Here is a 26,874-nt window from a genome sequence, read left to right as displayed (position 1 = left end):
GCCTTCAATTTGAAGATGGTACTGGGGCTCACTCAAAATAGTTTAGTTATGTGGAAAACTTTGAGGTTGCACTAAAGCACCAAAGCTCTATCCAGATCACTCAAATGTGGCCTGCTTGGAGCAGACACCAGCAGACCGTTCCAGCTATAAAAATGCTTTCCCCCACTATAAGATTTTTTACCAAGAAGAACTGTTACAACAAAGGGATAATCAACCAAACACAAATTTCCTTACTTGTTTAATGTTTGTTTTAACTTTACAGTAAATGTACAACAACAAATATGAGCTTTGTTATTCTGTTTGGGATTCATTTCCATCAGTTCCCAGTTCCAGATCGGTCTCTGCATTTTCATTCATCATCTATGGATATTTCCTCTTGAAAAACCCAGCCTAGGAGTGCAAGGGGAAAAAATGAAAGTGCAGAGATCATTCATTAGACTTACATTCAAAATTAAAGCAAATAACTACATGAGTAAATATAAACTCTTGAACTTTGTTTAAAAAATTAGACATACTCTCTAAAAACCTTTCACAGCTGTGTGATGAGTTGAGAAAGTGTAAGAAGAGTCTTTCACCTTATACAGGCCAGCAGTGAGTAAAGCCAGAAAAGCCAACCCTCCCAGGGATCCTCCTATAATCTCTTTGGTGAAATTTGTCTGAGGATACACTTCTACCTCGACTATAATCTGAGAGATAAGGTAACAGAATGTGAATGATATTCAAGCTCTTGTGTAACTCAAACGAGAGAAAGTAATGCTAAATCACCTTGCGAACAGGAGGATTGTTGTTAGACACTGTTGAAAAGTAGATGTACTGGCTTTGGTCATAATCCACAGTGGCTGTACTGGTCAAGAGGAATTTGGCAGATTGAAGTCCAATCTTAGAAAAAATGAAATGAGTTAAGCCTAAATTAGGTATTATTTGATTTAACTGTAAAATGGTTATATCTGAAGATTTAATGAAGGTACTCATACATACTCAGGAAAAGTATTAATGAAACAATTTTAAAAAACTATTCTTTAATTACCTGCTCTATCCATCCTGAACTGAGATTGCCAGAGATTTCGTATGTCCTACTCTGCAGTCTTCCCATGAAGGTGTTGCACTTGAACACTCTGCACATGGCTACAGAGCAGTCCTGTGGGTGATTTAAAGAAGACTGAATGAAACAAATCTTGTATTCAGTACAATGTTGTGTTTTGAATCAGTACCATGGTTCAGTTTTAACAGGTAGGTAGCAAAAGTACAGACGGATACTTACCACCACTTTATCCTTTTGTATCTGTGGAACAAAATCTTTGACACTTGGTTCTTCATCATTTTCTGTCTGACAGTCTACAATCTGAAATACATTTAAAATAGCGTCAGGGTGATTGGTCCTGTTTTTACCTCATTCACCCATCACACAGCTAAATCTGACCCATTTTTAGATCTTCTGACACATATATTACCTGTAGGCTGCTCAATACCCAAATCTCTTTTTCACCAAGCTTCACTGGAACCTTGATCACCACAGTGAAATTAAACGCTCTGATATCATTTGTAACCTAAAACATGGGGAGTAAAGAAAAAGCAGTCAAACACTATTATGGTTAAGTCTAATTCACACAATCATATTTATTATATTTTATTACATTTTACCTTGATTAATTGTTGGACTGGTATCTGCAAATTATCCATCCCAAAAGTGAAATTGCTGTAACTGAAGGAGCTAAACAGATACATGTTAAACATTAAATACATACTGTGTAAAACAAAATGTGTAATTCATCTTATAATGAACAGAACAACACATACTTTTCAAATGTCATGAAAATGCTGTATTTCACATCAATCCATTTATTTTTGTAGATTTCACTCGTTGTAGCGTTCTCCTGATTTCCACTGAAAGACAGAAGTGAAATGATTTGTACTGTGTCTGTGGGGTTATTGCTTAAATGAGAAGCACCTGTGCTAAATGAACAGTACCTGGTGGCATTAGCAGTGATAAAGATCTTCCTCTCTAGTTGAGTGTTTGTTTCGATACCATATGAGACAATGAAGAAAGCCTTGATTGAATTGAAGAAGAGAGATCAGAGTGATTGCTCATTTTGTTAAACTGTGTAGAAGTTAACAGACAAAATCATACCACAATAACAAACCTTAGTTTTGCTCTTGAAAATTGGCTTGTCAATAGTACAGTCTGTCCTTCCTCGGGATAAACCATCTTCACTGTCCAAAGAGTTGCACTCAATTCTTCCCTTTATTAGAAAATAAAATGACTGCCGGATGCACTGGGTGAGCAGCAAATCAATGATGAACTTGATCCTGACACATTACCTGCTGAATGGTGAACTTCCTGTAAGAGAGTCCAGCTGGGTACGTGAAAATAGCTCGACTGTTGTAGGAGTTTTCTCCTCTGTTCTCCACTGTGACTGTGACATTCAAAAGCTCATCGATGCCCACTTTAACCTCTGAGGATCTAACAGGAATAAAGGAAGAAGAAAACAAGACTGCACTGTGATGCTGAACTTGTAGGAGGCTAAATATAGTATAGCTTTGTGTTGAATTCTAACATATTAATAGTGGCTGTGTGGAAGCTCGCTATATCATTTTAATTTGCTGTCATTTCCTGGTGATCATAAAACACAAAAAATAACTGATGATGCATTATGAAAAAAGCTGTTACCATCCATTGATTTTCAGACACTTATCCAGGTTTGGATCATGGAGGCCTCTGTCTAGAAATGCCCTGGGTTCTTTCTCTCAGCCAGCTCCTTTAGCTCATCCAGTGGGAAATCAAAGCATTCCCAGGCCAATAAGAGATCTTGAGTAATCTAGTAATCAGAATGGATGTCTCTAGGTGTCCTAGTCAGATGCTGACCCACCTCAACTGTTTCCTGGTGATGGGTGGGAAATAGTTTTTTTTGCTACAACAGACCAGTACAGCATCCAGCATAGTTGGAGCATACCCTTCAGCATTAGTTGGTTAGTCCCCAGGAGAGGCATCTTCAACTACCTCATACAGGGACTTCATGGAAGCTGGGTACACTGACAATCAAGACATGTTTTCAAACCCAATGGTGTAGGAAAGCAACCCTCTAGCTGGGAAAACAAAACCACGGTCATACAAGTATACCCAGCCTTGCTCGTTGCCTTTCACTGATTTCATGTTTCTTAATTACTGTCAATAAACCAACATCTCAATGATTTGAGCTATGTTTCTGTCTGTCATGGTTTGTGGGAGCATTGTGCTGGATGTTTCTGGATGGCTCTTCGGTTACGCCCTCTGGCAGGGCCACCAGCGTCGCACCTGAATTTCATCAACAGGCAGTCATAAGAGGACTACTTCAGGCAGCATGGTCTGCTGCTCCGTTCAGCCATTCTCAGTGGTCCTACCTGCCTGCCCTCCACACTGGATAACAGTCTTTGTAACTTCATCCCTCTAGATTCTCTCACAAACGTTTACCCTTCAAGCTCCGCGGTCTGGCTCGGACAGTAAACACGCAGCATCATTATCCTGCTTTGCTCTCTCTCCTCTGCTTCCCCACAGTTAAGTAATTGTTTCCTCTTCTGTTTCAGTTTTCCCACGGTCTCAATAATGCATTTTCTCCACACTCACCTCCATTTTTGCTCCTGTTTCCTCAGGCCTGAGTTTAACTTTCACTTTCAGAGTTTGCTATTGTTTTCTCACAAAAGAAATAAAATGTATATAGTTCAGTGCTAAATTTGTGCTGAGTCTGCTTCTGGGTCCAGTATTCATGACCCTGTCTAAGGTTTAGAGAACCTCAATGCCTTCTTGGGGATTGGTATAATTTTGAAATAAATATTCTCTGCCATTGTTGGGTTTGTTTCTTTAATTTTAATATGTGGTGGTGATCTCTCAATCACATACTACCACCAGTGTGTGTGTGTGTGTTGTCATTGTTTGTCTCTTTTATTAGAATAAAATGATGGAGACTAAATACCAAACTGTCCCAAAATATCTATGTGCTTCAAACTTCATGATAAGTTTAAGTGTACATGTTATGAAACCTAACAAGTGACTAAAAACACAAGCAAAGCTAAACAAAGTTTTGTAATTCTGCCTCACCTGGTGAAGTTGAAATCCACTTTCAGGTTATCAACACATTTGTTGTCAGTTCCACAGTTGATCTCAAACCCTAACTGTGGAGGAGAGTGTGATGTCAAAAACATTTATATTACACATTATCCATCCATCCATCCATCTTCATCCGCTTTATCCGGGGCCGGGTCACGGGGGCAGCAGCCTAAGCAAAGAGGCCCAGACCTCCCTCTCCCCAGCCACCTCCTCCAGCTTATCCGGGGGAATACCAAGGCGTTCCCAGGCCAGCCGAGAGATATAATCTCTCCAGCGTGTCCTGGGTCTGCCCCGGGGCCTCCTCCTCTATTACACATTATTCACAGAATAAATGTAAACGTTTTACAGATGAATCCAGCAAACAATTTGTGTGTTCTACCCAATGCCGGGTGTAAGATAAAGTAAAAAGTAGCCTTCTATTTTTCAGTAATGCAGTAATGTAATGTGTTACGGTACTGAATTAAGTAATTACACTTCAGTTACAATTATATTGTTACTAGTGTTGCAAAGTTTCCTTTAGTTATCTGCTGGTTGGTTGGATAAAAATGGAAAAAATATCTAATAAAATAGTGTTTTCTTGTGTGCACTTGGGCTAAAATTAGCCCATTCCAGGTTGTGTGCAGGAGGAGGGAAATAGTTGAGTGATCTACAGTAGAAATATGGACATTACTTTTATTTTTTATTGCACAAGAGGAGAAGACTGCAATGGTAAAACGCAAACTGCATCCAGGACAGAAACAGCAGCTGTTTGCACAGCTAACACTAATTGGATAATTGGAAGCATCTTTGCAGACAGCATGCTAGCAAAAAAACTAGCCAACAGAGGAACGTTAAAGCTGAGCATATGCAGACCCCAGCCCAGCTGCCAGAGCCCAGTCAGGTAAGAAAGGCAGTGATTAGCAGTCGAGCTTGAAGCCTCCATTTCTATTCATTAATGTTTCTGAAGGAGAATCACTGTTACAACCATTTCAAAATCTCTTGTGTTTATATGTAAACACTAAAGGAAAGATCATATGTGTTTTCTCATTGGGATAGGGATTGCATTGGCATGTCAGACTGTAGCCTAAGATTTATATTATTAACTTATAATTATGAGACAATGCATTTTGGGTCATTTCATGGAGTAACAAGAAAATAATGTAATGATCAGTGTAATAAACTCCTTTAGTAATTTTGTAGCATATTGGATTACTAACGATTAATTTCTAATACACAAAGTTTTTAGAGTAATGACCCCAAATATGTAGCTGTGCCTGCTGTTGGTACTGGGAATAAAGTTCCTAATAATATTCTAGTACTAATTTCAACTAGAAATCTCTCCAGAATGTATGGCCTCAGCGCAAGACTGCCCTCAGATATCTGATTAATAAAGTACCTATAAAGATTACTTACAGGATGAATGGTTGCTGTTTGAGCCTGCTGGGCAAGGCTTGGTCTGAGATTTGTGTTTGAGGGCAAACCATCAAATATGAATTTGAGCTCATTGGAAAGTGAATTGAGAGCATCTTCTGGGCAGGCCTGCAAGAAGAGATGAGTGCTGAGTTTAGATTCAGTGTTGGATGACTCTTAAAAACAAAATGGAAATTAAAATATATTGTTACACCAAGGTGAACTTTCTGATGTTGTTATTTGGTTTTACCTCAACAAGGAACTTCACAGTTGAGCATTTTTTTCTTATTAAGTCCACAGTAAGTGATCCTGACTGCTCTCGTTTCCCACCAACATATGCCCGGTTGCTTGGAGGTTTGCGAGTGGCATCCAGTGTTAAAGTGTAATTAATCCTTGCTTGAGCTGGAATAAATCAGTGTTTGATTTCAATGCTGCAATTTACATACATTTAGAAAACATTAAATTGCTGGGCAGTGGCTTTGTAGTTCAGAAAAACCAAGAATGATGAACCTGTGTTGACTGTAGACACTCTGCTCATGGTAAAGCAAATTTCAGCTGTGTTCTGCAATGGTTTTGAGCAGTCTACATTCTGAGTAGGGATTTGGTTTGGGCTGAATGACACCTCAGCTTCAACCATTACTATGGGTCTTGATCTAGAAAGTAGGAAAACACATGTGAACAAGATTTGACTTTTTGTTCTGACCTGAATTAGTAACAAGACTTCACTCTAATCTTTCCTCTGCCCTAACATTTCATATGAACAACTACAGCTCAAACATTTTGAGACATTTAACACCTAATAGTCCTGAAACCTTTTAAATGATAGATGATGATTTATGGAATAATGAATTATAAATCAGGAATGCTTTTTAATGGAATATCTATGTAGGTGTACATCAACATAGACCTATTTCCCATCACCATCACTCTTGTGTGCCAGTGGTGTAACTTCACAGTATTAATGGGTGGAGTAAATGATACCTATTTGATAATGTCAGCAGTGCTGAAACACATGGTATTGTATGAAAACATTTTTTATATTGCATGCATTTCCATTTCTGTATGAACAAAGTTACCGTTTCACACATTTACTGCTTTTTTTAAATCAGCAGAGCATTTTTCATCATGTGGTAAAATAATTTGAAAAAAATGTCTAATCCCTTTGACTCCATAAACTTTTTGCCATGATCCTGTGTTTATGTATTTGGACATTTTGATTCTATCTTATTTAACATTCTACAGTTCAGTTTACGTTCCTGGTTTTGGCTCTTTTAGTGTTGTTTCTGCTTTGTGTAATATTTGTATTTTGTGGTCTTTGTTTTGTCGTCTAGCCTTTAGGTACCTCTTACCATGTTTGTTTATCTCTTGTCCCTGTGTTTTATGTTCCCTCCTGTTACCCTGGTCTGTTGTGTCCCCTTGTCAGGTTACTCCCAATCCTAATGTCAAGTTCATGCATCTTAGTTTGTTTCTCAGTGTTGTTACTTCCTCTTTTATTTTGACAGTCTCTTGTCCTGTATACTTCTCATGTGCTGGTAGTGTGTAAGTAGTTTCAGCTGTTCTTCCACCTGTTGCGCATCCTCTCATAATCGCACGTATTTAAGTCCTCAGTCTCCCTTCGATCTTTGTCATGTCATCTCCGTCTGCTGTGTCTGCTCTTTCCTTTTCTTTTGTTCCATGTTCACTCCTAGTCGTTAATTCCAAGTTTCTTAGTCCTAGCTTCCAGTTTATCTTTTGTTTGTTTCTAATGCTTCTAGACAACAGTTTTACCCTCAATCTGTATTTCTTGAAAAATCATAAATCCCTTATAATGAATGACTCAATCATTTATGATGAATTTATTGATATGTAACCTATATGCAGTTCTTATTATGGTGACCTTTCAAATTTACCTAAGATTTGACAGGTAGTGCATTTGTTAAGATTGCAAATTAACAACAATGGTGGAATTACCACAGATAACTATAATGCATGACTGGACTATCTGGACTGTGACTTACCTCAGTAAAACAACTCTACCCTTTGAACCCACCGCTAAGTCAGGCAGTTCATCACCACTCTGGTCAAAAGACGACTGACTGATTGACAGGCCAAAGAACTTCAGTCCTGACTGGACCTCAGAACCAGTTATTCTCTGTGTACATGAAAACATTTTAATTAATTAAGCTGCAGATTGTATATTGATAAATACGTTTAGTCATCTTTTTGAATTCCTCGATGTTGTGTACCTGTGAGTAAGTAGGACTGATTCTTCCTCCTCCTTCACTGTGGAATATGTAGATGCTGCCTTCACTATTATTCTCCAAAGGTGCTCCAACTGCCAAATCCCTGAATCCATCTGAGTTTAGATCAGGCAGCACAGCAAGAGAAGAGCCGAACCTTCCTTTGACAGCTGCACGTCCTCTTAGTATTAACGGATCATCAAAATTACACTCCACAAACTAAAAGCAGGAGAGTGAATATTATATGATCATTAGGGAAGTTGACAAATAAACTAATTCATTTAATTGAAGTGGATAAAACTTTGATTTACCAAACCAGTTAGTCTGCAAACATAAACTCTTCCCTCTCTATCAGGCTCCATGTACATTGGGGCTGATATGAAGATCAGATCAGTGATATCATCGTCATTTATGTCCATGGTACACACCTCTGCCCCGAAATATTCACCAGTCTGATACTGTGTAAGAAACACATTATTGATGAAAATAGTCGCATAAAGCCAAATGACAACAATTTGTATTTAAGAAAGTATTTACTACCAGTTAATAATCCCAGTCAGTTTTGTCTTGCTGTAAGTACATACCTGTGATGCCAATGGCTCAATCTTTTGGTTTTCAAAGCTTTCTCTGTTAACAGCGACCACAGCTCCTCTGTGTTTATATCTTGGAGCACCAACAATTGTCAGGGAACCACTTTGGGTTTTAGCAGTTGCCATGGAGTAACCTAGAATTTAGGTAGGCAAAAAGAGAAGATAGATATAAAATCTGATATATGTATTTGTGTGAAAGAATTACAGCAGAGCTGTGTATATACATGATCACATGTGTATGAGTTAGATTGTTAAAGCTGTAATATTCTTACCAAGATAACTGTCAGGCTCCAAAGACACATCCTCATATGTTTTCAGCTTCTCCCCTCCAGTTGTGTATTGCACGTAGCCTCCCTTCCACTGGTTTGCACCAACAATAGACATCTGAATTCCCTACAGTGCAGACAGGAAATACATTTTATATACAATTTATTTTACCTTTAAAATCTGGACTCTTGTTTTTATAAAAAGTGTTTGAATCTCTCTTTCTATGACTAGACTGTCTGGTGAGTTTCAGGTAGTTTTAATTACCTCGGGCACAATAACTGCACTGAATCCCTCTTGAGACATTTCCATTTTCAGAGAGACTCCACCGGTTTGAGATCCTATAAAAATATAAAATATAAAAAGGTTTATTGATAGACACAACACAACGCATTACACTAGTAATTTAGTGTAATGATATCTGTTTATTATAAAGGTGCCTCAATAGTTATTTTTCATTTCACTAATGCTTCGACCTTTAGCCTCAAGCAATGATACAATAATGCAATGTAACATTTACAGAAATTTTATCAAAGCTTGCTAAATGTTAAATATATAATTTACCTTCAATGGAAAAAATTTTGTCCTGCAAACTCTGCCGGATTATTTCAAGTGCGTTGAAGTTCTGCACTTGAAACACGTGATTGTCTGAGGGAGACGATGCAATGGTGCGTAGTTCTTTTTTTGCTTCAGTCAGAATAAATGCATTCCCCACCTAGGGTTGTTTAAAACATGTGTTTACATTTAATGCAAAATTATTTATCTGATTTTATTAAAACTTTAATGCAGTTTAATACAAAGATTAATACAGTCTGTTTAATACAGACATTAATACAATATCCATTATTAATTTAGCTTTTTTATTTATTGAAATTTGAGCATGGTACTGTAATTAGATACCACTCCTGCATATTCAATGATCAGCTGTAAATGCTGGGAGTGTAAATGCAGCTCCTCGTCCAGTTCAATTCAGTTTAATTTTATTTATACAGCGCCAAATCATAACAGCCATCGCCTCAAGGTGCTTTATATTGTAAGGAAGACCCTACAATAATACATACAGAGAAAAAACCAACACACATATGACCCCTGATGAGCAAGCACTTTGGGAAGGAAAAACTCCCTTTTAACAGGAAGAAACCTCCAGCAGAGCCAGGTTAAAGAGGGACGGCTATCTGCCATGCAGATGCAGAGAGGTCTATTAACACATAGTGAGTGAGAAAGGTGACTGAAAAAGAAATAATCAATGCATCATGGGAATCCCCAGCAGCCTACATCTATTGCAGCATAACTAAGGGAGGATTCGGGGTCACCTGATTCAGCCCTAACTTTATGCTTTAGCAAAAAGGAAAGTTTTAAGCCTAATCTTGAAAGTAGAGATAGTGTCTGTCTCTCGAATCCAAACTGGAAGCTGATTCCACAGAAGAGGGGCCTGAAAACTGAAGGCTCTCCCTCCTATTCTACTTTTAAATAATATAGGAACAACAAGTAGGCCTGCAGTGCAAGAGCAAAGTTCTCCAATGGGGTGATATGGTACTATAAGGTCATTAAGATAAGATGGAGCCTGATTATTTAAGACCTTGTTTGTGAGGAGCAGGATTTTGAGTTTAATCCTGGCTATTGTTAACATTAACTATTATTAATGTTAATTTCTCCAATAGAGGAGAAATTAACATTAACAATAGTGTGAAAACAGTGTGATGGTATGGCCCGGGTTTCCATGGTTTCTGTGCAGGTGGCTCATTACTTTGCTCCATATACTGTAGGAACATGTGACTGTAGTCTAATAAATAACCAAAACACATTATTAGTATAAATTTCAACATTATGCAGGTTTAAATAATGGAGGTACTTACCCCAATCACAAATCGAACAATGTTTTGATTCCCTGCTAGCTGTGTTGCATTTTCCAGGTCATACCGGTCATTAGATTGTCCATCAGTAATTACTATCAAGACTTTCTTCACATCTGGTCTGGAACCTCTTTGTGGTGTGAAAACATTGTTTCTGTCAAATTAAAAATAAACAAATCTAATTTCAACATAAAACATGTTTTTACAGTGCACATTTTGATCATAGAGTAAATTGCATGAATGATTATTATTTTGCATGCATCCATTTGTTTTGTATAATCGCTCATGGACATTTTAGTATTTTGAAAATCTAGTTAATGCAAATTCTTCTTTTAAAACTCTTGCATCAGTCAATACAGTTTTTAGTGTGGTCAGTCTCAAAAAGAAAATCATCTGCACAGGAAGTCTGTCCAGATGATTTAACTGTAGAGCTTCAGTAATATCATTGCAACCCTTACACAACATGTCTGATGGCCTTAGCTGTGTAAGTTGATCCCTCCAACTGTGTGATTCCATCGATTTCAGTCTTTAGTGATCCAGATGAGGAAAATTTCTTGAAATAAAAATGAACCCGAGGTAAGGAGGAAAACTGGGAAACAGAAAACTGAAGAAAGGGAGAAACAATATAAAAAAAATATAAAATAGCCTTTTTTTATGGAGATAAATGAAAAGCAGGTGAAACTATTTGTGTCTGTAATACGATATAACTGAAAGGTAGTACAGTGTCTTACCTGTGCATCAACTGACAGAAATGCCTGGATTAGATCTTCCACAAACTTCATCATTGTTTGAAAATCAGGGACAGATACGCTGCCTGAACCATCCAACAGAAAAGCAATGTCTACTTGTGTCGGGCACACTATCAAAGAGATGAATTGAAATTGATTATTTTAGGTGAATTTTAACATTTTAGCAAATCTACTATGAATACCCACATATTTAGACAATTAGTCATTTAAAAGAAGAAAGAAAAGAAGAAATTAAGATTAAGAGATTAAATTAGTTTAAACAAGTCTTAAAACTGCTTACAGAAGCCTAAATTTGTTATTAAACTAATTTAGTTATTTGTAGCCTTGATTTTTGCATTCAGTTCTAATTACTTTAATTTTCTTCCTGTATTACAGTCATAAAAACAATGGTTTGTGTAGGGAAGAGGAAAATGGTGGAGATTTGGACAATACTTTTATTTTTATTTTTTTTATTTTTTTTATTTTTTTGACCATGAAGGGACACGAGCATGATGGTAACATGGAAACCCCATCCAGGACATAAACAGCTGCATTAAACTGCTAACACAACATCAGATGTTTGCAAACATCTGTACAGACAGCATGCTAACACAACGCTTTGAATCAACCCAGAATGATGTTAAAGCTGAGTGTATAGAGCATGTGTTCAAACTTACAACACTAAAAGAAAGACCCTCTGTACTGTATGTTCTTGTTACGGTTGGAATTTGTGTTACTGTGAGCGACAATAGCCTCATGTTTACGTTGTTCTTATGTAACAGGAATACACCATAATGTAACACACAGCAACACAAATTATTTTCTCCAGGAAAACCATAATACATTACTTATTTACATACAGAGCTTTAAAGAAGTCGTAAGTAGCTTTAGAGGGAAGTAAACTTCTCGGTCTCCTTTTATTTTTTTCCCCCAAAGATCTTGTGTGTATGTACTAGTCTTCTTGCATTTTGTCATGCATTGCATAACCCAAACAACCAGGCTTAGTTTCATTTTTGTAATGAATTTGAAATCAAAGGGTGTTTTTGTATTTGTTTTTCAAATAACACTTTCATTTTACATGCAGATATGGTTATTTCATTTTGAATAATTGAAGAGACCATCTCAAAAAAATTCTGATCATTAGAATTAAATACATTTTTATGCTGTAGATTTAATCTTGGCTAGCTCAAATTTTACCATCATTTGTTTCAGTGTTGATGGATTCAGGTCAAATTAGTCTAGAAAAGCTCTTTGGATAAAACTATAATACAATGAATCCAAACAGACAATCTGAAATAAGGCTTAGACGGGAAAACTGTAAACAAACAAAAAAATAATCAACAAATCATACAACTTATACTTATATTCATCTATGAGTAATCACATCTCACACAAACATAATTTTCTATTTACTGTTTCTGATTAACCCTTAATTGCTGGAATATATAAGAGAAGTCTTGAGACAGTTTCAGTTGATTTGAGATTATACAAGGACAAATATAAATGATTGTAAGACTATGTTCAAGTAAAAATGCAAGAGATTTTTATTAAGGAGGCACCGGGACTCTAATTATTAAGGGCACATTTTCACAAACTCCATTTATTGTTACCGTCTGGAGAAGAAGGTACAGGTGGTCCAAATGTATTAGATCGATCCATGTGAAAACACACACCGTTGTACATGGTGATACTTTTGCAGTCCCTTGGAATTGTTGGACCACACACCTGAGAGGAGACAAAGTCAAGTTCCCATAAAGTCCCATAAACATCGGTTCAATCCTTATAAAATCAACCAAAACTGAAAAAAAAAAATCTCGCACGATCCAGCAGAATATGTAGATTTTAAAAAATAACTTCAGTCTATTTAAAGCCATTCAAATGTGTCCCATAATGCTATTAAAAAAAATCCATGTTAGAGGCCACCAAAGTATCTGGGGTGTGTAAAGACTTTTAGCGCATACATGTTTTTCAATAACAATTTTGCATTGACTTCTACTTCATTGAATATGCTGAAGTTATTGTAAACCCTGATTCTGTGAAGGACAGGTGGGAGGCACACTGGTTTTTATGGGATGACCTTCATGCAACAATAACAAGACATTTAAGGATAGAGGAAGTTGATCCTCAGTGCTTTTAACAAAGTTCTCATAGTGTCTGCAGTTCAGTAACTCACCACAGTGTTTTGGTTCGTGGGATCACTTTTCATTGTCAGACCAAGAGACATGTTGACTGCAAAATCTGGTGCTGTATTGAAAGCATTCAATATTTTTTTTAAAAATACTAATAAAAGGCAATTGAAAGGAAAAAAACAAGACTTAAATCGATGACTGCAAAGAACCATGACTGAAACACTTCCCCATTTGATATGACAAGTGTTAGACATCGAAACTTCTCTCCACTGTGAACCAGGATGTATAACAGGCAGCTTTAATATCAATGCAAATAGGATTCAGTTTCACTATTGCTTCATTTTAAAGTTTTAAATAATTACAAAAGAAACATTGTAACAATAACATTATTAATAACATTGACTTCTTTGCTTATTTTACTTCATCAAGTTTCAGTGTTACTTACTAAGATATTTACTTATTGTGATTTGAGTTAAACAAGTTTCTGTGCTAGCGTCTGTGGGGAATTTCTTTGATGTCAACATGGTTTCTGTCAGAGTTTCATCACATTTGGTTACCTACCATCAATTTGGATATTTTGGCAGTTTGGGGAAGATGTGGTGCAGCTATATACTTTTCCTCTTCCATTTTGTGAATACTGTTCAAGGGGAGCACTGACGAGCAAACTGAGGAAATAAATTCAGACAATGATGAAGTCTAGAGTGCAAACTGTGGTTAAATAAACCCCATATGTTTCCTGTTAAGAAGTATTATATCCTTGTTTGTTTATTACTGTGGGCCTTAACAGAAATGATTGTTAAACCTGCAGTTATAGATCGACATAACAATGTATGATGTGACTTACTTTGATTGTCTTTGAACCACCTGGTACCCAAAACCAGCAGCAGAGTTATTCAGGGCCTTCCATGCCACGGGATCAATAGTGAAACAAAGTGCAGCATTTAACACTGAGAATTCAAGAAGAAGGAAGAACATCTGTAGTTTTATTTAAAGCCACTGTAAAGGATGATAACCTGGTTATATTATCTCTAATTCTAATCACATATGAGGAACTCCATACAGTGTATGTGTTAGTTTGATTCCACCTCTTGAATCCAGTCACAGCTTTCCACAGTTACCACTAGAGAGCATCAAAGTCAGATACTAGATTTGAACATACTGGCAGGTAATCATTCACTTGAAAAACATACTTAAGATTTTACTATGGAATTAGTTTTGTGTCTTTGATTCTTATATCTTACTCCATCTGTCAAAAGCAAAATACTGACACTTAAAACTTTCAAGAAAAGATGCTGTTGCTATGCTACAGTATGAAAAACTATTAATATACTGTACACATTTGCTTATTTTGCAGTACTAAAAATTGAATTGTGTAGAAAATTTTACTGGTGTGCATATTCCTCTTTCCTCTTAAACTGTCTGTCAGATTCATCAATACATGCCACACCCATTCTATGATCCATGCTATGATTACTGTCCAGTAAAAATCGTGTATTGTTGCGATCCTACAGCTGTCCGGTTGTTTATTTTTGCCACACAAATAAAGCCTTCCTTTTATGGACATGCTAAGAGTAGTCAAAACGTCACATAGTGCTAACACTTTTTTGTTTCCTGCTTCATGTCACAGCATTCAACAATGACAGTGTCATGATTTCAAAGTTTTGCGAAACCTATTTTGAAATACATTTTGTAACAGTGGTACGCCCTCAAGTTCTGCTTTTCCTTATTGTCACATGTTTTGATATTTTCAACATCAGTTAAAGAAAAAATGTACTTCTCCACTTGTTTGCTTTTTTTCATATGTGCATTTATATATTTCAGGTGTATTTTTATCTGAATATATACTAGTGTTCAATTAAAAAATAAAATAAAATAAAACAAGCATTAAAAAATAAAAATAAAGAATTTAAAAAATAACCACCTGTAGCAAAGGTGAGTGCAGGGTCATAAATACGTTGGATGGATGAAGTATGACGTCACAGTGGTGTAAAATGTCCTGTTTTTTGTAGCCCTGCACAAGGTAGTAAGGCAGATATGATGAATTTATTATCTATGTATCTTAAATCCAGTTTTACCATTTTCTAATGGTTTATAATCAAGCATTTAGTTTGTTTCAGTAAAACTATTTATGAAAGACTTTTTCAATCAGTGAATTTCAACAACAACAAAATTATGCTATTTACAGCTAGAAGCTAACTGAGCTAATCACACATTTAATTTGTGTTAGCAGAGGCTAAAATGTAAATACAGTAATGACCATCACTAAAGTATTTCTGGATATTATTTCACTAAATGATTTATAGTCCATGTTAGTTTTGGATACTACAGTTTTTCTTATTAAGAATGTTGCTGTGTTGTATGTATTTCCTTTCTAACCTTCCTTTCATATCAAACATCCTTGAAAGAGTAGTTGTCAAACAGCTAACAGATCATCTGCAGAGGAATGGCTTATTTGAAGAGTTTCAGTCAGGTTTCAGAGCTCATCACAGCACAGAAACAGCTTTAGTGAAGGTTACAGATGATCTTCTTATAGCCTCTGACAGTGGACTCATCTCTCAAAACTAGTTCATGCATTTATTACTTCTAGGCTGGACTACTGTAATTCATTATTATCAGGAAGTCCCTAAAAAGCCTTCAGTTAATCCAAAATGCTGCAGCAAGAGTCCTGACAGGGACTAGAAAGAGAGAGCATATTTCTCCTGTTTTGGCTTCCCTTCATTGGCTTCCTGTTAAATCCAAAATTGGATTCAAAATCCTGCTCCTCACATACAAGGTCTTAAATAATCAGGCCCCATCTTATCTTAATGACCTTGTAGTACCATATCACCCTATTAGAGCACTTCGCTCTCGCTCTGCAGGCCTACTTGTTGTTCCTAGAGTATTTAAAAATAGAATGGGAGGGAGAGCCTTCAGTTTTCAGGCCCCTCTTCTGTGGAACCAGCTTCCAGTTTGGATTCAGGAGACAGACACTATCTCTACTTTTAAGATTAGGCTTAAAAGTTTCCTCTTTGTTAAAGCATATTAGGGCTGGACCAGGTGACCCTGTATCCTCCCTTAGTTATGCTGCGATAGACGTAGGCTGCTGGGGATTCCCATGATGCACTCAGTTTTTCCTTTCCAGTCACCTTTCTCACTCACTATGTGTTAATAGACCTCTCTGCATCTGCACGGCACATAGCCGTCCCATATTTGCACACATTTATTATTACTACAGATGGACCGATCCGATATTACGTATCGGTATCGGTCCGATACTGACCTAAATTACTGGATCGGATATCGGAGAGAAATACAAAATGTAATCCGATCCGAAGTATCACAAAATCACCTCACAAAACGCGCTACTTGGCGTAACCCAGCTCGGCGCATTGGAGCGGTATGTGTCACGTGATAGAGCAGCTGAAGTCTGCCAGACCTGTCCATTTCATCTTGGCGAAAACTATCCCAGAGAAGTAAAGCAAGTGTGTAAGTTCATCCCTGAATGTTTTCCTAGTATTTCCACGTTAAGCTTAACAACTGATATATTGAGCCACAGCTGGACTGGCCATCTGAGTTCCATATTGAGCTGAAAAGGAAGCGATTTGTCCCGTACATCAGCTAGAATTAAAAAATAGACACAAAGCTGGAGTTATTCTGTCTTTGCTGCGCAGTTGCATCTACTTCTCTCATTCACTCCCCCGCCCTCTCCTGTTATTATTTTATTATTTCAAACGTGAAACTGATTAATGATCAGCTGATCGGCTTTTCTGCCGAAAGTCCCGTCTTTCTTGTTTGTTTATCGCTCACTTTGCCCCAGAAAGAGGAAACCAGCGGCTAAACAACAGCAGCACGTTTAAGTGTGATCAGCTGTTCTTAAGAGTTTATTTAATAATACTTTCTAGTATCAGCTGGTGTTTGCTGGAGCCACAGCTGTAAAAGCTGCTGGTCATTATGTCGGTTTGGTTATCTGGTGAGAGGGAAACATGAAGATGAAACCAGGAGATGTCCTTACTGAATCATCAGTGCTGAACAGGTGATGTAGAAACAGGTTCACCTTTTAGGTGATATAAATGAGTTAAAGGGAAGTTAAGAACTGTTTCTGAGAGACAAATAACACCAGGATCCTTTTCTACATAGCTGACGGCTGGTAACTGTGCAGGGGCGGGTCTAGCAAAGTTTTGTCAGGGGCCAGGTTGGTCATTAACAGGGAGAGGGGGGCACAAAGAAATATTTTTGTTTGTGTTTTGTCATTTAAAAACTTTGAATAAATAATTGTCTGAATCTTACAACAAAAGTGGTCATCTGATTAAATGTATAGAAATCCATTACTGTATATAGTAACTAATAAGTCTAATACAGGGAGTGCAGAATTATTAGGCAAATGAGTATTTTGTCCACATCATCCTCTTCATGCATGTTGTCTTACTCCAAACTGTATAGGCTCAAAAGCCTACTACCAGTTAAGCATATTAGGTGATGTGCATCTCTGTAATGAGAAGGGGTGTGGTCTAATGACATCAACACCCTATATCAGGTGTGCATAATTACTAGGCAACTTCCTTTCCTTTGGCAAAATGGGTCAAAAGAAGGACTTGACAGGCTCAGAAAAGTCAAAAATAGTGAGATATCTTGCAGAGGGATGCAGCAGTCTCAAAATTGCAAAGCTTCTGAAGCATGATCATCGAACAATCAAGCGTTTCATTCAAAATAGTCAACAGGGTCGCAAGAATCGTGTGGAAAAACCAAGGCGCAAAATAACTGCCCATGAACTGAGAAAAGTCAAGCGTGCAGCTGCCAAGATGCCACTTGCCACCAGTTTGGCCATATTTCAGAGCTGCAACATCACTGGAGTGCCCAAAAGCACAAGGTGTGCAATACTCAGAGACAGGGCCAAGGTAAGAAAGGCTGAAAGACGACCACCACTGAACAAGACACACAAGCTGAAACGTCAAGACTGGGCCAAGAAATATCTCAAGACTGATTTTTCTAAGGTTTTATGGACTGATGAAATGAGAGTGAGTCTTGATGGGCCAGATGGATGGGCCCGTGGCTGGATTGGTAAAGGGCAGAGAGCTCCAGTCCAACTCAGACGCCAGCAAGGTGGAGGTGGAGTACTGGTTTGGGCTGGTATCATCAAAGATGAGCTTGTGGGGCCTTTTTGGGTTGAGGATGGAGTCAAGCTCAACTCCCAGTCCTACTGCCAGTTTCTGGAAGACACCTTCTTCAAGCAGTGGTACAGGAAGAAGTCTGCATCCTTCAAGAAAAACATGATTTTCATGCAGGACAATGCTCCATCACACGCATCCAAGTACTCCACAGCGTGGCTGGCAAGAAAGGGTATAAAAGAAGAAAAACTAATGACATGGCCTCCTTGTTCACCTGATCTGAACCCCATTGAGAAACTGTGGTCCATCAAATGTGAGATTTACAAGGAGGGAAAACAGTACACCTCTCTGAACAGTGTCTGGGAGGCTGTGGTTGCTGCTGCATGCAATGTTGATGGTGAACAGATCAAAACACTGACAGATCCATGGATGGCAGGCTTTTGAGTGTCCTTGCAAAGAAAGGTGGCTATATTGGTCGCTGATTTGTTTTTGTTTTGTTTTTGAATGTCAGAAATGTATATTTGTGAATGTGGAGATGTTATATTGGTGTCACTGGTAAAAATAAATAATTGAAATGGGTATATATTTGTTTTTTGTTAAGTTGCCTAATAATTATGCACAGTAATAGTCACCTGCACACACAGATATCCCCCTAAAATAGCTAAAACTAAAAACAAACTAAAAACTACTTCCAAAAACATTCAGCTTTGATATTAATGAGTTTTTTGGGTTCATTGAGAACATGGTTGTTGTTCAATAATAAAATTATTCCTCAGAAATACAACTTGCCTAATCATTCTGCACTCCCTGTATACACTCTAGTAAGGTGCAGTCTGCAATTCTGTTGAAGAAAGATCTTGAATCTATTTAATTATTGTAGAAAAAATAATTGATTTCTGTGCATTTGTTTTACACTTGCATTAAATTAAAGTTTACATCAATTAAGAGCGGGGGGTGGTTCCCTAATATTTTTGTTGGCAACCCTATTAGTTAGGTGGGTAAGTACTCTTTAAAATACCAGAATAGGGAGGATGGTGTAGGTTTAAAGTTATTAGATTGATCAGTGTTGCTGAACTTCAAAATGTTTTGGGTGGAGTGTATTTTTTGCATACAGGTATAACAGAATAGCTTCAGTCTCTTGTTTTTTAAAACTTGAGTGTGAACTTATACAAAATGCAGCAAGATATTTATAAAAAACAGTTTTATTGATTACAAAATACGCTATATTGGATTCACATCGGTATCGGCAGATATCCAAATTTATGATATTGGAATCGGTATCGGACATTAAAAAGTGGTATCGTGCCATCTCTAATTATTACAGAGTGAAAAATCCGAAGGCACAAAATTTGTCTTACCTGATGAGAACAGTGTAGCATGAATTATCCAGTCCATTGTGTTAGTCCCATGAAAAATAATTCAAGCGTTTGTTTGTTTTTTTGGGGGGGTTTTTATGAGTTGAGTGTTCTGCTGAAAGTATCACAACAGTTGTTGAAACCAAAATGCAGAAATCATAGGGTGTGATAACAAAGGTAAGGCAACCATTTAAAGCAATTCTTTGGCAGGAGGAGTCACAATGATGACAGCACTGTCAGTAGTAAGATAAGATAAGATAGATAAGATAAGATAAGATAAGAAGAACTTTATTTATCCCGAGGGAAATTCTTTTGTCATACACATGTTCAATGCAGCAAGAGAGACAGAGGAACAGAGTAATAAGATATACAATATGCACAATAGAATACAAGTATACAATAATATATAGTAGAATAGTGCAAAATATAATACTTTGCACTATTCTACTATATAGTAGACATTTATATATAATATAAATGTCTACTATATATAATGTAGTAGACAAAGGTGGCAAAAGTACCAACGTTCCTAGCCTAAATAGAAGTACAGATACTAGTGTTAAAAATAGTCCAGACTTAAATAAAAGTGGAAAAAGTACTGGCTCTGAAGTGCACTCAAAGTAAAAAAGTAAAAGTAGCTCCTTGAAGAACATTTCTACCACCTCTTTTTATTGAAATATTGCTAACCGAACCTTCTACTGCATTAATGTGATAGAACATAAATTTTATTTAAGTCTAAACTTTAATTCTAATAAAGGAATTATATTTCACAATAATTTCAGTTGAGAGGGTCAGTAGATTTTCTCAGTGTCCCAGCTGTGATCAGGCTGTGACCTGAATTCAACAAGACGTCAGCAGATGTTTTACGAGTTGTCCTGGTTGATTTTCATCCTCTACACTAACACCGTTTATGCTGTCTTTATATTCTACACTATCGGCCCGAGTCTTGCTTTAATCATGTGTTGTGCATCTTGTAGCATGGGGTAACGAGAAGCGATTAACACCTCACGACCAGCTCCCGATCATCAACCGTATGGTCGCAAGAAAATCAAGCCTGTTTGAAGTCCTGTTGCCCCTCATGAGGGTATCAATGCAACCTCTCAGACTGCGCACGCACAAACACAGAATGGAAGTGAAACAGATGGAGTAGCACAGCAGTGCAGCGTGTGATCTGGACACAAGTGATGGAGGCACAACTTGTAGAACATTAGCAAGCTCATCCGAGCCTTTTCGATATGGCCTCACAAAATTATCACGGCCGCACCAACCGTGAAAAGAGATGGACATTGCTGCTCAATTGCAGCTGCCTGGTCAATGTTTTTCATTAGCAATTTAGCAAAGTTGATGGTGGTGTGTGTGTCTGTGTGAGTGAAAGACAGAGAAGGAGAGCGAGAGACAGATTTTGTGTTATAAGCTTCATATTATCACTTCATGTTATAGACGCAGTCGCATCAGAGCATTGGGCTGTATAGTGTGAGACCCTGCATCATGACCAACAAACTTCTAACCCCTGCAATTCAATCGTACAGTTTGAGCAGGAGCTGACCAACGCGACTGAAAAAATCGAACAATGTATGCCCAGCTGACTTTTCATTTTTTTCTGTTTAGGGTCAAATTGGTTTGATGTGTCAAGGTCCACAGTGACATGAAATAATAACTCTCCTCAAATGCATCAAACCTAAAGTAACGAGCCCCTTTTGACGTAAGGAGTAGAAAGCACAGATATTTGTTTAAAAATGTCGGGAGTAAAAGTCAAAAGTTGTCAAAAGTTGTCAAAAGTTCCGGTTAATACTTGTACAGCTGCTGTTATTGTGTATATATTTATTTATATTTCTTCATACATTCTTATATAGTTCTATATTGTGTATTTTGTTGTACAGTTATTTTATTTTCAACTTTAATTTATATATTTTATCTTATTCTTTCCCAGTTAAATTTACCCTTCATTCTAATTTGTGTTGTACAGTTATTTCATTTTTAACCTTAATTTATATTTTATTCCTTCCTAGTTAAATTTGCCCTTTTTAATTTTTCATATTTATTTCCTATCTTATTCATAGCCTTTTCCTTTTTTTTGTTTTCTTTAGGTCACGAGCAGTTGTCCAAGCATTTCACCACATATTGTACTGTGTATGACTGTGTACGTGACAAATAAAATTTGAATTTTGAATTTGAGAAAAATAAATACTCAAGTAGAAATACCTGTAAATTCTACTTAAGTACAGAAATAAATTGTCTGTACTTCATTATTTCCCACCTCTAGTAGTAGATAATATGATGCATGTTTTAAAATGTGATTAATTTAATACTGCCTAAATTTCAAAATTTTCTAAATACTCAAGAATTTGGAAAATTGTAATTTCATTCTTTAGGATGATATTCCAGGCTCTGATGCTTTAAGAATAAAGATATATAATACAAGACTTGATCTGTGTTTTGTAATACAAGTTGAGAAAGAGCACAGAGGTTGAAGAGGCCACTACCCTCTTCCACATTTAAACGTTTCTTCCTTCTTTTTTCTAGTCTTGTAAGATGCATCAGTCTAACCTTGCTGCTAAGACTTGTGATGGCCAGGTCAAATATTTTTAGCATATTGTTTCTCAATGTAAGATTGCAATTGCTGAACCACACCTTTCTTTGAGTACAGCTAGTTTGATATTGTAGCAAACATGTTTTTTAATACATGTGCATAAAATGTTTTGATATTAGGTTAAAATGTTACATTTAAGCAAAAAGCAGCACAATCTCATTTTTGACATTTATTTTGTTACTGACACAGATGGTGTGGATATTTAAAGCTGTGCTCATTTTTCCTTAAACCCAGCTGCTATATAATATCTCCACCTGAAAACCCACTCCAGACTTTAGAGGGCATTTGAACAATAATAAGTTTGTTTATCAACTGAAAATATTGGCAAATTCATTGAAGATGCATCATTTTAACCTGGCTGCTAAGACTTTTGAGGGCCAGGTCAAATGTGCAGGTCAAATATTTTTAGCATATTGTTTCTCAATGTAAGATTGCAATTGCTGAACCACACCTTTCTTTGAGTACAGCTAGTTTGATATTCTAGCAAACAATTTCTTTAAAAATACATGTGCATGAAATGTTTTGATATTAGGTTAAAATGTTACATTTAAGCAAAAAGCAGCACAATCTCATTTTTGGCATTTATTTTGTTACTGACACAGATGGTTTAGAATTTAAAGCTGTAAAGTCTTTTACTTCTATTGTCACGGTCCTGGGCCTGTGGCCCAGTGTTTTGATTCTATATTATTGTTTATTGGGTCCTGTTTTGCTTTTCTAGATTTCTTGTCCTTCTGGGTTGTGATTTCTAGCTCTTAGGTTTAGTTCTACCCTCATGTTCCTTCTGTTTCCTCTGTACTGTGTTAGTATTGTCTCTGAATCCTGCCTGCTGTTTTTCCAGCAATAAAGCTGTGCTTTTCAAGTTTATCCCACGTGTCCCCGTGAGTTTGCGTTTGGGTCCAATCCCTGCCTGCCACACAGCCGAAACATGAGGGTAGAACGCGACCATTACACGGACCCAGAAAACCGCTCCCAGCTGCGTGAGCGTCAGGATGCTGCCTTTTCCCAGCTGGAGGAGGAGCTCCGCTGGAGGCCGTGGTGCACTCCTGACTATGGGCGGATTTTCCGAGGAAATCGGCTGGCTTTCGGAGGTCCCCGAAGTTGCCAAAAGCCTCCGCCTGTTGCCCCGCTCGCACCCAAGCCTCGGCCGCTTCAGGTGGGAGTGCTCAGTTTTTCTTCTGATGCTCACGCGCCAGCCTCTGCATTGCCGTCCTGCACGTCAGAGGCTCAGCTGTACACCCCGTCAGATTCCTCACCTCAGAGGAAGCGACGCTCACGCCGCCGTCACTTTTCACCTGCTGAGCAACTCCCGGTGGTGAGTCATAATGACTGCCTTTCACACATTCCACCTGAAGCCACAACTGAGAAGAACGATAAACTCACCTCTGATCCATGGGGAACTTCCCTTATGGATGATGACAATGACTGGGAAAATTATTTTCATTCAGCTCCCTGGGAGGGGGGATTAATTAAGGACAAGTCAAACTCTTCAAACCCTTTAAACACTACTAAAACAAAGACTGTAAAGCGTGGTGGAAAAAGTGCAAAATTCATTTTTGATAAGTTTGTTTTTGCTGACCCAGTACATTTTAACCCTGAGCCTGCCCATTCTAAGACTGTTTTTTCTGGGCCCAATCCTTTGCCTACTTGTGTTCCTGCTCCCAGGGCAGCTCGGGCCCAGCGTACCCCTGCACCCGTATCAGTTCCTCGGGTGTGAGAGTCTGGGGCCCAGTTGGTCCCTGCTCTGGTTTCCAGGCCGGCTGAGGCTCTGTCAGTCTCTGCACCCCCTACCAGCGCCTCGGGTGAGAACGGCAGCTGCCCAGCCATTGCCGGTGCCTGTCCTGGCTTCCAGGGTGAGGGGGGCTGTGAACCAGTCCACCCCTGCACCCATGCCGGTCCCCAGGGTGAGGTCAGCCAGGATACAGCCCGTCTCCGCACCCATACCTACTCCTGGGGTGGGAACGGCTAGTGTCCGGCAGGTGCGTGCACCCGTTCTTGTTTCTGCTGAAGGCTCAGGCAAGCCCGCCCAGCAGTCCTCCCTGTGTTCCAGAGGCTCAACCATCCACAACCATCATCACCACCATCACTACTGCATGCATTTCAGTCTATAGCTCAGTCATTGGTTGTATCCCAATTCAGGGTCTGCAGCCTTAAAGTACGCAGCCTTAACGGTCCACAAGGGCCGCGTACTCAAAGACCGCTAAGGCCGGAAGTGCGAGGCTTGTGAAATGGGACAGTCTAGCCTCCGTCGCGCTGCCCAAGTTGCCTAGCAACCATGATACTAACAGCTGGAAACGTTTCATACAGCTTTGTTTGACAGAAATGAAGGAGAAAATCTTTTGTTCATTTGTTTGTTTGTTTCTACATGAGCTTTGATCATTCTCTGTAAGATTAAGCTCAGCTATTGAACGGCGTATATTTTAAAGTAAAGGCTTTAAAACCAAGATAGTACAAACGTCACTAATGTCACATAACTTTGCCGACATGTGGCCAACAGTAATGTTTTAATGTTCTTCGTTATTAAACATTTGCACATAAGTGACATAATATTCAGTACTTACTTAAAGTTTACTCTTCGGGCGCCCCTCATCTGCCGTTTTTTTTGGCAAAATTATCCACACAAACCGCCGCGCTATGCATTCTGGGATATGTTGGGCCACGAAGTCTACACCGCCACATCCTTAAAATTCAGGGAAATGAAGGACGCATTTGAGGGCCGCATTTCGAGCAGCCTTCGAATTGGGACAGCCTTCGTCGCGTCGCTGTGACGTAATCGGCCTTAAAATGGGGCCTTTAAGGCTGCAGACCCTGAATTGGGATACAGCCATTAGCTCTGTTAGCAGCCCAGTCCATAGTTCAATTTCCTGTGTTACTGTTAGCTCACCCCTTAGCCCACTGTGCAGCTCAGCCATCTCCCCAGTGTTCAGCTTAGTCATTTGTTCCACCACCTGCCTTCTGTTCAGCCATTGGTCTCTGTCCCTACTGGTCATGCCACGTCAGCTGGGGGGCCCGAGGAGCCCGTCCAGCCTCATGCCACGTCAGCTGGGGGGCCCGAGGAGCCCGTCCAGCCACCACCTGGGGCTGCCACGCCGTGGCCTGCAGCACCTACGCCGTCGCCTGGTTCAGCTTCAGCTTCGCCGTCGCCTGGTCCAGCTTCAGCGTCGCCTGGTCCAGCTTCAGCTTCTGCACCAGCCTCAGCTTCTGTATCAGCCTCGCCTGGTCCTGCAGCTGCCACGCCGCCGCCCAAGCCACATTCTGCACCTCGGAATCGCCGGCCACTTTCCGGGCCACCAGCTGGACGTTATCGCCGTCGAGGTCAGCCCCCAGAACTGTTTCCCCATTGCCGCCTGCACGGTCGGCCCCAGAACTGTTTCCCCATTGCTGCCCGCATGGTCGGCCCCCTGAGTTATTGGTGAACTGTACGCCAGTGATTTTTTTGTTTTTTTTGTTCCGTTGAATTTATCCCCCGTGTCCCCGTGAGTTTGCGCTTGGGTCCAATCCCTGCCTGCCACACAGCGGAAACATGACATCTATAGCATTGTTTTGTAAAATGATGGTCCTTTTGCCAATACATAAATTATGCAAGAATATGCTGATGTTATCTTCTTATTAAAAGTGAGATAATAAGTCAAATAAGAATGAAAAAAGGAAGCATAGTTGCGTTTACATGCTGCACAGGATAGACACTGATGATTAGTTAAAAATTCACATCACAAAGCTGACAACACATATTTTATTGTTGATCAGATTAGAGAGTAAAATTCTTCACCAAAGAAAAAGTCACCCTGAAAAGACACTTCCAACCATAATCCATCACAGGACTTTCACAGACTAAATTTAATCTCATCTAATTCATTTGAGAATGCAGACTTTGTGTCTCCTTTGTCCTCGGGTGTCTAAAGTTTAAGGCATTGATTGACAGTTGTATTTTTCTGCTCGGATGATTTAATTTCAGCAGTTTTCTGCTTCTGAAGGTAGTGGAAGGACACAGCTAGGAGCCTCTATATTAGATAATAGTAAATGAGCAAGCAAAGGAGTAATTTCAAACACAGCAAGCTATCTTTTGTTGACTCAATCAAATGTGGTAGTATGGACATTGCTACACACACTGGGCCTTAAATTTTTCATATAGAGTAAATGTACAACTACAAATATGATTTTCTTATTCTGCTGTGAGTGCACTTGCATCATTCCCTGGACCATCTTCTGTACTGTCGTTCATCATCTGTTTGTATTTGCTCTTGAAAAACCCAGCCTAGAAGTGCAAGGAAAAAACATTAAAAGGCAGATATTGTGTATTGCAGTTGCAAACAAAATGAATGAAAATAACTATATGAGTGACTATAAAAACCTTTAACCTTTGTTTAACTGGTCATGATCTCTAAAAATCTTAAAGCTATGTAATGAATTGAAAAAGTGTAAGAAGAGTCTTTCACCTTATACAGGCCAGCAGTGAGTAAAGCCAGAATAGCCAACCCTCCCAAGCATCCTCCAATGATCGCTTTAGTGAAATCTGGCTTAGGGTAAACTTCTACCTCTGCTACAATCTGAGAGATGACGAGACACAATGTGGATGACATTTAAGCTCTTGTACA

At 38.6% G+C, this 26,874-nt stretch overlaps 2 protein-coding genes across 4 annotated transcripts in view; both read right to left on the bottom strand.

The window, feature by feature from the left end:
• Positions 1-207: 207 nt before the first annotated feature.
• On the bottom strand, positions 208-19,881 carry LOC309712315 (integrin alpha-M-like). Of its 2 annotated transcripts, none has more exons than XM_082543028.1 (30): positions 19,696-19,881; positions 14,098-14,200; positions 13,815-13,918; positions 13,298-13,368; positions 12,735-12,849; positions 11,128-11,255; positions 10,855-11,000; positions 10,400-10,550; positions 9,108-9,258; positions 8,811-8,884; positions 8,552-8,672; positions 8,274-8,413; positions 8,001-8,147; positions 7,696-7,908; positions 7,468-7,601; positions 5,981-6,123; positions 5,721-5,872; positions 5,474-5,599; positions 4,073-4,146; positions 2,320-2,461; positions 2,142-2,240; positions 1,969-2,048; positions 1,798-1,884; positions 1,642-1,711; positions 1,452-1,547; positions 1,262-1,342; positions 1,028-1,138; positions 766-879; positions 516-686; positions 208-390 (listed from the first exon to the last, which is right to left on the bottom strand). In XM_082543028.1, the coding sequence occupies exons 1-29, from the start codon at positions 19,730-19,732 to the stop codon at positions 519-521; spliced, it is 3,378 nt and encodes a 1,125-aa protein (XP_082399154.1). In that variant the 5' UTR covers positions 19,733-19,881; the 3' UTR covers positions 208-390; positions 516-518. The 2 variants fall into 2 exon arrangements, with proteins under 2 accessions (XP_082399154.1, XP_082399155.1); XM_082543029.1 differs by having other exon boundaries at positions 576-686; positions 19,696-19,880.
• A 6,117-nt stretch (positions 19,882-25,998) lies between these two features.
• Positions 25,999-26,874, bottom strand: part of LOC309712311 (integrin alpha-M-like) — a 28,504-nt gene continuing 27,628 nt past the window's right edge. For both annotated transcript variants that reach the window (XM_082543022.1, XM_082543023.1), the window contains exons 29-30: positions 26,716-26,826; positions 25,999-26,534 (exon numbers count right to left, since the gene is read on the bottom strand). In XM_082543022.1, the coding sequence (XP_082399148.1) occupies positions 26,442-26,534; positions 26,716-26,826 (204 nt within the window). In that variant the 3' untranslated portion in view covers positions 25,999-26,441. The remainder of the gene's footprint in view (positions 26,535-26,715; positions 26,827-26,874) is intronic.

Source organism: Aulonocara stuartgranti (assembly GCF_965226115.1).
Source record: "Aulonocara stuartgranti genome assembly, chromosome: 8".
Lineage (NCBI taxonomy): Eukaryota > Metazoa > Chordata > Actinopteri > Cichliformes > Cichlidae > Aulonocara > Aulonocara stuartgranti.
This window is presented reverse-complemented; position numbering and strand designations above follow the sequence as displayed.

Excerpts from the sequence above, each read along its gene's own strand:
- LOC309712315 (XM_082543028.1), bottom strand. The coding sequence starts at position 19,732 with ATGGACTGGATAATTCATGCTACACTGTTCTCATCAG. Across the intron at positions 9,259-10,399 it reads TTGTTCGATTTGTGATTGGG|GTGGGGAATGCATTTATTCT; the intron begins GTAAGTACCTCC and ends AAACAACCCTAG. Across the intron at positions 8,414-8,551 it reads GGAGCCTGACAGTTATCTTG|GTTACTCCATGGCAACTGCT; the intron begins GTAAGAATATTA and ends CCTAAATTCTAG.